Source organism: Panthera pardus, unplaced genomic scaffold (genome assembly GCF_024362965.1).
Source record: "Panthera pardus isolate Hobbes unplaced genomic scaffold, ASM2436296v1 HiC_scaffold_7, whole genome shotgun sequence".
In the NCBI taxonomy this organism is placed as follows: domain Eukaryota; kingdom Metazoa; phylum Chordata; class Mammalia; order Carnivora; family Felidae; genus Panthera; species Panthera pardus.
The window spans coordinates 33892567-33906308 of NW_026527002.1; the positions used below are offsets into that span (position 1 = coordinate 33892567).

A 13742-nucleotide genomic window follows, 5' to 3' on the forward strand; every position below is an offset into this window, starting at 1 on the left:
CTGTCCTACCTCCAGAACCTGTCCTACCACCATCAACCTGCACTGTACTCTTAGACAGTTGGCTAAGTGAACTTTCAACCAAGGAATGCAATGCCTGTTTCTTTTTCTTGGTGAAACCTACAGTTTCTTTCTTTCCCTGGGTTCAGGGAAGAAGGCAGCTTACCCTCAACATATCATCACCTCTCAAGGCCAGCTCCCAAGTATTCCACTCTGTCCCCAGTCATCTTCATATATTGATTGGAGGTTGGAGTGGGGAGGGGTGTGTGAAAGCTAGGTTAACTGTGGTATTCCTCAGCAAGTCTTGAGGAAAGTTAGGCCATGCCTGTTTGCTGGATGCTGTCTGTGGAAGAGTGGGTTTGCCAACCTTGCCTACATGTTAGAGTCATCCAAGAAGCTGATGCCCAGGTTGCACCCTTATCTCTTTCGGTGGGACTCTAGCATCAGTCGCTTTGAAAACTTCCCAGGTTATTCCAATAAGCAGCCAAGATTGAGAACTACTGCTGTAAAATGTATGGGGATGGGATAGGGAGTGGAGGGGGTACTTGGGGTCTTTTATTCTCCAGGTTTGACTTTTAGATAGAATTCTTCTTTTAAAAAAGATTTTATTTTATTTATCCTTGAGACAGAGACAGAGCACGAGCAGGGTAGGACAGAGAGAGAGAGAGAGAGAGACAGAATCTGAAGTGGGCTCCAGGCTCTGAGCTGTCAGCATAGCGCCTGACATGGGGCTCGAACTCACGGATCGCGAGATCATGACCTGAGCTGAAGTCAGATGCTGAACTGACTGAGCCACCCAGGCGCCCCCCAAAAAGATTTTATTTTTAAGCAGTCTCTACACCCAGCATGGGGCTTGAACCCACAACCCTGAGATCAAGAGTTGCACATTCTACCAGCTGCACCGGCCGGGTGCTCCTGAAATTCTTTGAAAATAAAATACCTCACTCAGTATCTTGCTAAATAAATAAAGATAAAGGTTGTAGTTTAATCTATCTTGTGTTTCAGCTGAATACCATGTTTAACTGAAGGATCAAGATTATACTTGCTTGGACTTTTTCTGAATGGTAAAACTTTTAATAAAGTGAAAAGATTAGTATGTTTTATTGGCCATCTTAAAAGCTGCATCTTATTGTCATACAGTAAATTAGTTTCATCCCAGCAAGAGAATCTGACTAAAGCAACATCACTGGGATGAGCTAATAGCCATCTGAATTGGCAAGGAGCATATATTAACAGTCATATTCTAGCAAGTTTATTCTGTGATCCTATTCTGACAGTTTGTCCTAAGAATTCCACTATTTCATTGAGCGTGCACGTACTTCTTAAAGGCACCATTTCATTGGCTTTCTCATTTCCTTGGTTTTCTCACAGCTCGAGAGATGGCTGCCCAATGCGTTACAAAGGTGCAACTGAGCATTTCCTGTGACAATCTTTTGGATATGGATGTAGGGTCAAAGTCGGACCCCTTATGTGTGTTATTTTTGAATACGAGTGGTCAACAGTGGTATGAGGTAATGTTAAATTCTGTAGATGAAAAGCAATCTGAATTGCTCTTTTGATAATGTGAAGTGCTTATTTGAATTGTTAAAATAATAACAATTTAAAATTAACAATCTCTTAATGCAGTTTTTTTAGGCAAGTTTGTCCTTGATTGCGGAATTTTTCATCTATGTATAGAAACTTCCTTTACCTATCCAGTATGCCTATATCTAGTTACCTGTAGGACAGTAAGATGCTAAAATGTGAGTGCATTTTGATCTGAAGAAACTTTTTGTCTTGGGGGGAGTATAGGTTGATCGCACAGAAAGGATTAAGAATTGCTTGAATCCCACATTTTCCAAGACATTTATTATTGATTACTACTTTGAGGTGGTTCAGAAATTGAAATTTGGGATTTATGACATTGACAACAAAACTGTCGTGCTGAGTGATGATGACTTCCTAGGAGAATTTGAATGTACCCTTGGACAAGTGAGTATAATTAGCTGTTGTACTATCTTGCATCTAAATTTTAACCAGAGAACTGGGCATTTTTGATAAGTGCTCATTAGTTTAATTTTTAGAGTTGAAAAATATGTAATCACTTTAAAGCCCTGGTTCATATATATATATATATATATATATATATATATATATATATATATACATATGTTTGGTTTGAACATTATATAATTTAATCTTATTTTTCATAAGGGCAGGAACTGTGTGTTTTTGGCAGAGCCCATTAATTCTTTTGCGTTGGGGTGTTTCTTTTCCTTTTTTTTTTAGACATGTTTAGTTTGTCATTTCAGCATTTCAGTAAGTAATACCATTGCTCTAGCTGCTTTGTGTACTATTTACAGGTTTCCTATTTACATATTTCAGTACAGTTTTGTTCTTATGTTTAAGTCATAAACGCTTTCAAAGTAACATCAACTTCTCTGATGTTCTAACTAATGTGACTGGTCCCACTAGATCCCCGATGGCCCAACACCATCCCTCTACCTGGCTTGCTCTTCCTAAACATTAGGTACATCAGTGTAAGCCTTCCTCCCCTAGTAAGCATCCTCTGAACACCTTGAGTAGTTTGGAGCACAACCCTAATCTCAGCTGGTACTCTCTACTGCTTCTGTCTTAACATCCACCACATTGTATTATAGTTGCTTAATTATCCATCTTTCCAGTATATGACAGATTTTATCAGGGTACAGGTATGTCTGTAGGCTCACTATTTAGCTCCTAGCTCAGAGTCTGACTTCTAGGGAGAGATCATGACCATTTGCAAAACAGCTGGAAAGATCTCAGGAGGGAGCAGCCATTGTTTTTCAGTGGGTGACATATATTGCTTAGATTTATTTATTTTTCAGTGTTGAATTGTTTGTGGATCTTGGTATTTCCTATTCTCAAGGACAAAAGCTGGTTGATTTTCTAAAACTTTAATGAATAGTATCAAAGAAGAAATTAAAGTAGTTATTTTTTGGAAAAAAAATCACATTGTAGCTAAAATTATGATGAATTTCAGAGATGTTCTGTTTGAGAGTACTATATTGTTTTAATCAAAATGATATATTTTTTTTCAGTTTTAATTTCCTTTTTTTTTTTAATTTATATTCAAGTTAGTTAACATACAGTGTAGTCTTGGCTTCAGGAGTAGAACCCAGTGATTCATCTCTTACATATCACACCCAGTGCTCATCCCGAAAAGAGCCCTCCTTAATGCCCGTCACCCCTTCAACCCTAAGGTTGTTCCTGTATTTAAGAGTCTTTTATGGTTTGCTTATCAAAATGATATTTTGTGGGGGTTATATCAAAGTTATGTGTCAGTTGAAAAATTGAATCCCATTTTTGAGTGTTCTGAGGCCCACCTCTTACCTACAGGGTTTTCAGGTCAGTGATTAGTGTATGTGAAGAGAATCTGGCCCTCTTTTTCCATTACAGGGAAGCAGTTAAACTTTGAAGTAGTTGATAAAGAAACTAGTGGTTGGGAAGATTGTATCTGTCAGGATTGGCTCCATGGAAATCTTTTCCAGTGGGTTTTAAATAAATAGATGTGTTTTATAATCTCTCAGTCTTTAAGGAATTGACTTAATGTTTCCATATGTAATGATTTAAGTCTACTTTATACTCAACTCTTTTTTCAAACCATTCAGCTTAAAAATTTACATGTTGAAGTGAAATAGCTCTTTGTATCACTTTCCAATTTTAACAGATTGTGTCCAGTAAGAGGCTAACTCGACCACTGGTGCTTAAAAATGGCAAACCTGCGGGGAAAGGGACCATTACGGTAAGAATAAGATATGTGTCTTTTGCCTGAAAACATTTAGCATGATAGGACATGCTGAAACTATACATACCAGACAAATACTCTGTAGCCGTGCTTTTATCATTTGATCTTGAATGTTGCCCTTCATTGGCACTTGCCTTATAATGATCACAAAATGGGAAATGTATTGGGTCAAAAAAGAAGGAGAAAAATGCAGTGTGGGAATTCTTTCTTTGAGTCTTTTGTGTTGCCCATGGAATCAGGTGCACCTTGGTGATGCTTGTCTCTCCCCCATGGAAGTGTAAATTCCCAAGCTAGAGAGAAACAACTTAATCATCTGAACGGACCAGTTTGACCCTCTACAAGCAAACATAGTTCCCTTAATAGGACAGAAACTTTGCATAATGGATTTTATTCCAAACGGTTCTATATCATGCCATGCCCATTGAGCCTCTCAACTCTTAACCATCTTTTTTGTGCTTGCACTCTGCAACCCATCCGTCCACTCAGATTTTTCCATTGCTGATTATTGGTCCTAGGCAAATGAGTATATGGTTTATACTGTTTTAGACTTCAAATTATATAATGCTACACTTTAAATAAGTACCTCTAAATAATAGAATAAGATAATTATCTTCCAGAGTTCCTGTCCAGGTTATCACTGCCTGGAGCAGTAGTTTTGAACTTTATCCAAGAATAGAAGGCTGGCTCCCTGAGAGGCCATGTTTGAGGGTTATTGTCCTTGTCAAGTACATTTCACCACACAACTGTTGCTCTGGTTTAAATTTCCTGAGACAGAAGAATGTTAAGTGTCTTTGGGGTGTTGACTTCTGTGGGACAGAGAGCATTACAGTAGTTAGCTTTATTGCCCTTGGTGTCATGATAGCCTGGAATTTGTTTTTAAGTAGAACAGTTTTTCAGTTACATTGGATGAAAATTATTGATCTGATAGTTCAGTTTAAAGTTCAATTTAAAGTGTTCTCTAGGTATGATTTACTCACAATAACAATCAATCAGTACTTCCTAAGTTTATCAGAACCCCTAAAAAATATTGTCTTTCACTTACCTAATGAAATCCACTTATAGATTTCAGCTGAAGAAATAAAGGATAACAGAGTGGTCTTATTTGAAATGGAGGCAAGAAAACTGGACAATAAGGTGAGTAGTTGATGCACATTTCCACAAGGATATCATGTTTTGCCTCACATTGATTCCTTTTTGAAAAAAATAATAATGCAATTAGCATCATGAAGTCCATCATCTGAACATCACTTAGTATTTAGTTACTTCCAAATTCTGCTTTTCAGTCTATTTTTAAGCATAATCCATTTTCCTTAACCTCTTTCCTCTAGATGTTATCAAAGGGTTTGTCTATCTTAAAAGAAGAGTTAATAAAAGCATTAATGTTATTGTAAAAGATATTTGAGAGAGTGTTGTTGGATTACTTTAGGGAAAGAAGGAAAAATTTTATGTTCTGTTAATTATGGATTTTCCTCTTTGCCTCCAAAAGTCAATGTTTTTGTTTTTTTTTTGTTTTTTTTTTTTAAATGAAGGAGGAGTACCAGTACATAATAACACAACAACTTAGTCTATGGCATGAATGAGTATAATTCTTTGAGTGATTTTTATACCTAATTACATAATCCAATCAAGTTTTTATCATTTGCATTTACCTTACAATTCACTTTGTAAACATCTTAGACTAGTAGTCAGGAACTATTTTTATTTTGGAGAAAATTAAACATACAAAGAACAGCATTTAAAAAACATCTGCATGTCCCCATAACCCATCTTCAACACTTCTAACTCAGGGCCAATTTTGTTTTATCTCCACCCCTATCTACCTTCTCTCCTCCCAGACATCATATCATTTCATCTGTAAATATTCTGGTGTATCTCCAAAGACTCTTTTAACATTATAATTGGTTGGTATGTTTTAAGTCTTTTTTAATCCATAAATTCCCCCTTTCTTTTATTTCCTTCCTCCCTCTTTCCATTATTCCCCCTCATTTTCTCCCTTCATCCCATCCATCCATCCATCCATCCATCCATCCATCCATCCATCATGCAATTTATTCAATAAAGAACTGACTCCTTTGTCCTATAGATGTTTTAACATTCTGCATATAGCTGATTAAATACTTGTGGTATCATTTAACATGTTTATCTCTCCACCTTTATTTCCTGATTTATATAAGCTGGTGATTGAATCTAGAGGAATGATCTGATGATATTTTGATGGTATTTTGTTACGGCAGTTTCATAGGTGGTGGCATTACATCAGGAGGCTCACATTGTTGAGTTCTGTCTTTTTGGGATGTTAGTGAACATTGATGATAACTGTGCTACCTAGATATATTATTTTATTAAGAGTCCTTTAAATAGTGAGATTCTCACTCTATAATTGCTTCTTCATTTATTAATGAGGATAGTTCCATAAAGAGAAGTATTCTTACCCTCATTGGGTATTTATTTATTCTGAGATATTATTGTACAGGAAGCAAATTAAAATGTTTGATTTTTCCCCCCCAATATATACAATTTCTCAGAATAAGTTGGTTCCCTATCATCCTCTAAATGTGACAATGAGGATTTGTTTGTCGTTTTTTATTTTTAGTATTATATGAGCTCTTTATCAGTGAACTTTTATTGATGCTTAAATTATCTTAACTTTGGCCTTTGGGAATCTCTTTAAATTTGTTCCTGAAGTCAATTGGCATATCTCCAGGAATCTTTGGATAGCTTCCTTGTTCTGTGGCATGACAAGATGTTCCAGGATTATTTTATCTAATTTCTTCCCCAGACTGGCAGATTAAAAGAAGCCTTATTATGTTTTAGTGGAAATTGTTGTTTAGAGACCAGTCTGGTGCTAGGGGTGCTTATTGTTGATTATTGCCACTTATTGTTTCTAAGGCTTTTTAGTAGACAGAGGAAAGACTGTTTTGGTTTTGTTTTTGTTTTTAAAAGAAAAACTAAATCATAAATTTATACAGCTATTTCCAGTTCAGATAGAGAATTACAGGGTTTTACTTCTTTAATTCTATATTTACACCTCCTGTCTCTTACGCTGAAAATCTCATTTCGTAAGGATGTTAACATAACTGTTTCTCTGTTGTGCCTTTTATAATATCTAATAGTTTCAGAATAAAATTATCCACATTATCTTTAACAATATTTTTACTGGAAACAGTTTGAGCTTTCTTTGAAATTCTTTAAAAAAATTTTTTTTTAATGTTTATTTTTGAGAGAGAGACACACACACACACACACACACACACAGAACATGAGTGGAGGAGGAGCAGGCTCCAGGCTCTGAGATATTAGCACAGATCCTGTTGCGGGGCTTGAACCCACGAACCATGAGATCACGACCTGAGCCGAAGTCGGACGCTTAACCAACCGAGCCACCCAGGCGCCCCTTGAAATTCTTTTTTAAAATTTTATTGATTGATTAATCGATTGACATATATAATCTCTATACCCAATGTGTAGCTTGAACTCATGACCCTGAGGTCAAGAACTGCATGCTCTACTAACTGAGCCAGCCAGGCACCCCTCTTTGAAGTTGTTTTTGTTTTTAGGGTTATATATTCTACGTGGGTTGTATATTCAAATTCTTTTGGTTTAAAGAAATCTTTTAGTTATTATTCTATCACAATGACACACAATTGAATTTTGCTTTTGAAATTTAGGGATTATTTTCAATTTTTAAAAATTTAACTTTCTTTTATAATTATGTAAAAGATTTATATGGTTCCAAAGCCAAATCTATATTATTAGATATATTCAAGAAATTTAGCATCTTTCCCCATCCACTCTTTTTTCTTTTTTCTTCTTGGTAGGTAGTAATTTTTTTAAATTTGTTCTATGGTTTAATTGTTTAATTTTATAAAAAATCTAAGATTTTTGTGTGTGTGTATGTTTATGTAATTTATGTGTCTCTGTGTATACACATATGTATATGTGTGTATATTGATATGTCCATATAGATAGGTATGTATGTGTGTATGTATGTATGTATTTGTATTTATATTCCCTACCCCCAGGCCTTGGGTAACTGTAACATACATACATATATACCTTCATACATATATATGTGTGTGTATATATGTGTGTATATATATGTGTGTGTGTATATATATATATATATATATATATATATATTATGTACATATACACACTTCCTCCACCTTGCTTTCATCACTTAACATGTTATGGAGGTCTGAGTCAGGAACTAATAATTCTTCTTTTAATTCTACTACTGACAACTTCATGAACTTTCAAACAACATTTGTTGTCTAACCTTCAGAATGATAATGATTCTGCCCTTCTCATAGGTTTATTTCTAAGATAGGCCAGACAGGGTACATTAATGTGTTTTTAGAAAGTTAACTTTTCTAAAGTGCTATTATAAAATGGTTCACAGAGAGACTTATTACACTGATTCTTTTTTAGAGTTTATTTATTTATTTTGAGAGAGGGAGAGTATGCACATATGGGCAAGCAGGGGAGGGGAAGAGAGAGAGCATCCCAAGCAGGTTCCATGCTGTCAGCACAGACCCCGATGCAGGGCTCCGTCCCACGAACCTTGAGATCATGACCTGAGCCAAAACCAAAAGTTGGATGCTTAAATGACTGAGCCACACAGTCGCCCCTGATTCTTAAGACTCTTCTTAGTGATAAGGTTAAATTTTAAAAGTTCTGCATAGCCTTTGTGTTTATATACCCATATATATATTAAAAGTTTATTTATTTAAGTATTCTCACTCAACATGGGGCTCAAACTCATGACCCCAAGGTCAAGAGTCACATGTTCTTTAGACTAAGCCAGCCAGGCACCCTTGTGTTTATATTTTTGACTGTACCAAATATGTTACTTGCTTGACATTGAACTGCTGAGGAGGGAAGTAACATTATCTTAGTTCTTAATATAATACTGAGGTTAATTTAGGACTCAGAAAATGCTCAGTTCAAGGACATTAACTGCATACATTACTGTGGAGTTAACAGGTGTCTTTTTGGGGCTCCTGGGTGGCTCAGTCGGTTAGGTGTCCAGCTTTGGCTCAGGTATTGATCTCACTGTTTGTGAGTTCAAGCCCAGCATCGGGCTCTGTGCTGACAGCTCAGAGCCTGGAGCCTGCTTCAGATTCTCCATCTCCCTCTCTCTCTGACCCTCCCCCGCTCATGCTGTCTCTCTCTCTCTCTCTCTCTCTCTCTCTCTCAAAAATAAATAAACATTAAAAAAATTTAAAAAAGTAAAGAGATCCTGATATAACAGGTGTCTTTTCGTTTTGACAAATAATAAGTAATATATTCTAAGGAGTATGGAAATTTCAAAATGAAAACAAACAAAAATGAGAAAACAAAATCATTTATAATCTCTGCTTAAGTTTGACCTCTGTGAGTGATTTGGTCATTCTTCCAGAATTTTATCTGTGTGTGTGTGTGTGTGTGTGTGTGTGTGTGTGTGTGTGTTTATGTTGAGGATAGCGATAAGGGTATTTTTGAACACTCAGTGTGCGTCAGCATTATACAGGTGCTGTGGTGAATTACAGAGGAAAAAGAAGATGTATTTTGTACCCTTGAAATAATTCTATTATGCACTCTACATATTTACCTCTACTCCCTTATGTATGTAAAGAAATGTGTGGAATTGGGGAGAGAGTGTTGGACATAGAAGGATAAGATATAAAGTCAAGACTCAGATCCATCAATTAAATTAGATGTGTGATCTTGGCAAAGTTATTTAACCTCTCTGAATCCATTTTATTGCTGATAACTGCTCTGCCCTTCATATAGTATGACTAATGTTTGGGATGGCATTTATATCAAACTATTCAGTGCTATGCAAATGAATACTGTTAATAATGAAAACAAGCCCAAAACATATTTTATTGATTATGGGTCCTGTTGTTCATTATATTTTATAGCAATGTTCTCATGTTTTTTGAGAAGTGAAGTTGTGATACATAGGATTATGAGCATTTATCACAAATGCCTTAATAGTTCCCCTTATAGACATCAGCAAGTTTATAAGTTCATGAGTAAGGTGATGGGATTTGTATTTACTACTGTACTGTGCTGTATATATCTGTACTATGGAGTTAGACTTTTGATATTGCTAACACGTAACATGTATAAAGTATGGTTTTACATGGTTTCAAAGGAGAAGAATTGATTTCTTTTTTTTAATGTAGGATCTATTTGGAAAGTCAGATCCATACCTGGAATTCCACAAGCAGACATCTGATGGAAACTGGCTAATGGTTCATCGAACAGAGGTGAGTATCTGAATTTGAAAAAGTAGAGTTGAGGTTTCTGTTGGAATTCTAGTAATCTAAATTTTAAAAAATTTTATATTTATAAAAATATCAATCTGAGTTCAGACATATATAGACAGAGATGCAAGATCAACATACTCATTTTTTTCATTTTTTTTCTTCTTTTCATGAGGAAGTGCTACTATGCTGAATTATTAGCAAAATTTTTATTTTGAAATATTTAAGACCCTGTAAAAAGCACTAAAATGTATACCTGTGTATCCTTCACCTAGACTTACCAACTGGTCATATCTGTATGTGTGTTCTTTCTCTCTCACTTACACACACACACACACATGCATGCACCCATGCACACAAATAGTTCCCATTTGCAAAGCTGTCCTAATGTAGGCTTCAGATATCAATTCCCTTCACCTTAATACTACAACAGGTATTTCTCAAGAACAAGGGCATTCTCCTACACAACTACACTTGAGAGAATTAATATGGATTTATAATATCACCCAGTATATCCTTTAACTTCAGATTTCCCCAGTTGTCTCACACATCACACACACACACACACACACACACACACACACACGTGTGTGTGTGTGTGTGTGTGTGTGTGTGTGTGTGTATAGTTTTGTCCAGGATCAATTCAAGGTTCACATTTTGCATTGGGTTCTTATGTTCCCAGTATATACGATTCTTCTCCCTATCTGCCTTATATCTTTCTTCATGCCATTGAATCTCCTGAATAATCAAGGCTAGTATGTCCAACATTCTGTCTTTTGTTTCCTTACGATTGTATCCAAATCAAACATTTCCATCAAGAACATTATGTGTGCATCTTGCTTTGCATCATCAAGGGACCCATAGTATCAGGTTGTCCAGTATTGATGTTGCCAACCTTGTTCTACTTGGTTAAGCTGGTGACCACCAGATCTTACTATGATAAAGTCCCATTTTTTAAACTTTGTAATTAATAAGTGATCTATGGTGTGATACTTTGAGACTGAACGAATAAATTGTTCTTTAGCATATCACCTGTCCAGTGATGATCCATCCTGAATCAATTTTTATATTAGGGGTTATAAAATAGTGATTTTTTCCTAAATCTTTTATCCCTTTACATATAATAGCAGATACTCTTCTTTCATCTCTCCTCTCCCACATCCTTTTTTTATTTTTAGTATCATTATAGACTCATGACTTTTATAGAAGCGTATTTGTGTCACAAATCATTATGGTCATTATTTTTGCAGTTCAAATTAATCCAAGTTTGACCAGGGAGAGTGATGTCAAAAGGCTCCTGGGTTCTTTTAACATGACCCCATTAGTCTTTAAGCATTACTTTATTTATTTATTTATTTATTTATTTTTACTGTTTTTAATTTTTAAAAATTTTTTAATGTTTATTTTTGAGAGAGAGAGAGAAAGAGAGAGAGAATGAACAGGGGAGGGGCAGAGAGCGAGGGACACATAGAATCTGAAGCAGGTGACTCTGTCTTGTCAGCACAGCCTGAGCGGGGCTTGAACTCAAGAACCACGAGATCATGACCTAAGCCAAAGTTGAATGCTTAACCAACTGAGCCACCCAGGTGCCCCATATTTATGTTTTTTTTAAGTTTATTTATTTATTTATTTATTTATTTATTTACTTTTTAGTAGTGTCTACACCAATGTGGGGCTCAAACTCATTACCCCCAGATCAGGAGTCATATGCTCTTCAGACTGAGCCAGCCAGGCACCCTTCATTCTCTTACTTTATATTAAAGTATATTCTCAGGTCACCTTGTGCTCACCCTATCCCAGGTCCAGAATGAGCCATTTCTCTGGAGGAACCCAGTTCCTTTAAGACAGTAGTGCTATTAAGGAATCTACTCCTGAAATCATTGTTGCACCATATACTAACTTGGATGTAAATTAAAAATAAATAAATTATTTTTTTTCAATATATGAAATTTATTGTCAAATTGGTTTCCATACAACACCCAGTGCTCATCCCAAAAGGTGCCCTCCTCAATACCCATCACCCACCCACCCCTCCCTCCCACCCCCTATCAACCCTTAAGAGAGTAGTGCTAGATGTACTCATTGCTACCCAGATGTCATTGCATTTAGGTCTTTTCAATGGACAGAGCTAGGAAATGTGTATTTGTGTATATCTGTTTATTATGTGTATGTATATTTATAACAATTTTAAATCATCAATTTAGACTATTTTTTCAATTCAAGTCCAACCCAGATTCTTTCTCATCCTTTTTTTATTCCAAATTTGAATCTTCTATGTCCTGCAATGAAAACCCTGGTTTCCAACAGAATCAACAATCAGTAGTTTCTAAATGTACCTTGTGATGGGTAAAATAAATTTTCCAAGTAGTTTTTTTCTTTTCTCAGAATGTATCTGTCACATTTTTCTTATAACAATTGTATAATATTGTCCTACCTAAGTTTCTCATTGAAAAAGTTGACTGGGTGAAGAGGTGAAGGATGATTGTGAGAGTATAGCAAGAATCTAGGAAAAGGAAGGGAAAATGTTAATGAACTGAATATTTTTCTAACTAGTCTTGGAATCTTTACAGGTTATTAAAAATAACTTGAATCCTGTTTGGAGGCCTTTTAAAATCTCTCTTAACTCCCTGTGCTATGGAGATATGGACAAAACTATCAAGGTAATTTGAATTTATGTGGATGTTATTTATACACACATACGTCTTTCATAAAACTAATAGATTAGATAGTATTTAATAAAAGTTAATGATATAATAGATACCTGTAAGGATTGAATTGTATTTTTATTTAGGAATACTAAAATAGAAATGTCTCTGGTAAGTAAATAGTTCAAAGGAGTAGATATGTTTGACTGATATGTTGACCTAATGCTTAATTCAAACATTGTGATTTTTATTTTACTCTTCATTTTAAAAAATAGAATGTCCAATTTAAATCTTTCCTCCTTTTAATAAGATTCATTTGCTCTGCAAATAGAAACCTTTAACTGCAATCTTTGACTTTGGTATGGCCCTTGTGGATAAAAGCAGATGTTACTTTAACTAAAAACCCAAAGCTTCCCCCTATAGCAGAGAGGAGCAGCAAAAGAGAATAGTGGTGGCATTTTCCATCGCTTATTTTCAGAGCAAGATAGTATTCATTGAAAACTTTTAGATAGCTTTAGTATAAAGTGTTAGGAGAGCAGGGTGGGTACAGGGAGTAGCAGCAGGTGACTAAGAATTTTTTTTTAATGGTTTAATTTATAGCTATTTAACAGAAAATATTTATTATTTTTAAGACATATTTTACTAGAGTCTCTTGTTTTTTTTAATGTTTTATTTATTTTTGAGAGACAGAGACTGACTGTGAGGGGGTAGAGGAGGGGCAGAGAGAGAGGGAGACACAGAATCCAAAGCAGGCTCCAGGCTCTGAGCTGTCAGCACAGAGCCTGACGCAGGGCTCGAACTCACAAACCGTGAGATCATGACCTGAGCCAAAGTTGGACACTTAACCTACTGAGCAAATGAGGCACCCCTAGAGTCTCTTTACATAAGATTCCAGATAGAAGTCTCTTGTGTTTAGAGTCAGCAAACTGAAGTGGGTGTTTTTGTTTTATTTTTCCTTTGGTAATGAATATGGTAAAAACAGGAAAGGTGATGGCATGGAACACTGGATTTTGTGTCAGGCTATAGTTCAAGTCTTGACTTAGGCTTTCAACCAGATAAGGGATCTTGGGGAGGTCATCT

The 13742-nt window shown here is 35.6% G+C and overlaps 1 protein-coding gene across 4 annotated transcripts in view; it reads left to right on the plus strand.

Annotated features, from left to right (window-relative positions):
• CPNE3 (copine 3) overlaps positions 1-13742 on the plus strand; it is a 47802-nt gene that overhangs the window by 12943 nt on the left and 21117 nt on the right. For 3 of the 4 annotated variants that reach the window (XM_019453403.2, XM_019453404.2, XM_019453405.2), the window contains exons 2-7: positions 1369-1508; positions 1789-1968; positions 3686-3760; positions 4826-4897; positions 9937-10020; positions 12588-12677. In XM_019453403.2, coding sequence (XP_019308948.2) covers positions 1377-1508; positions 1789-1968; positions 3686-3760; positions 4826-4897; positions 9937-10020; positions 12588-12677 — 633 coding nt within the window. In that variant the 5' untranslated portion in view covers positions 1369-1376. The remainder of the gene's footprint in view (positions 1-1368; positions 1509-1788; positions 1969-3685; positions 3761-4825; positions 4898-9936; positions 10021-12587; positions 12678-13742) is intronic. The other variant, XM_019453406.2, reaches the window with a different exon arrangement.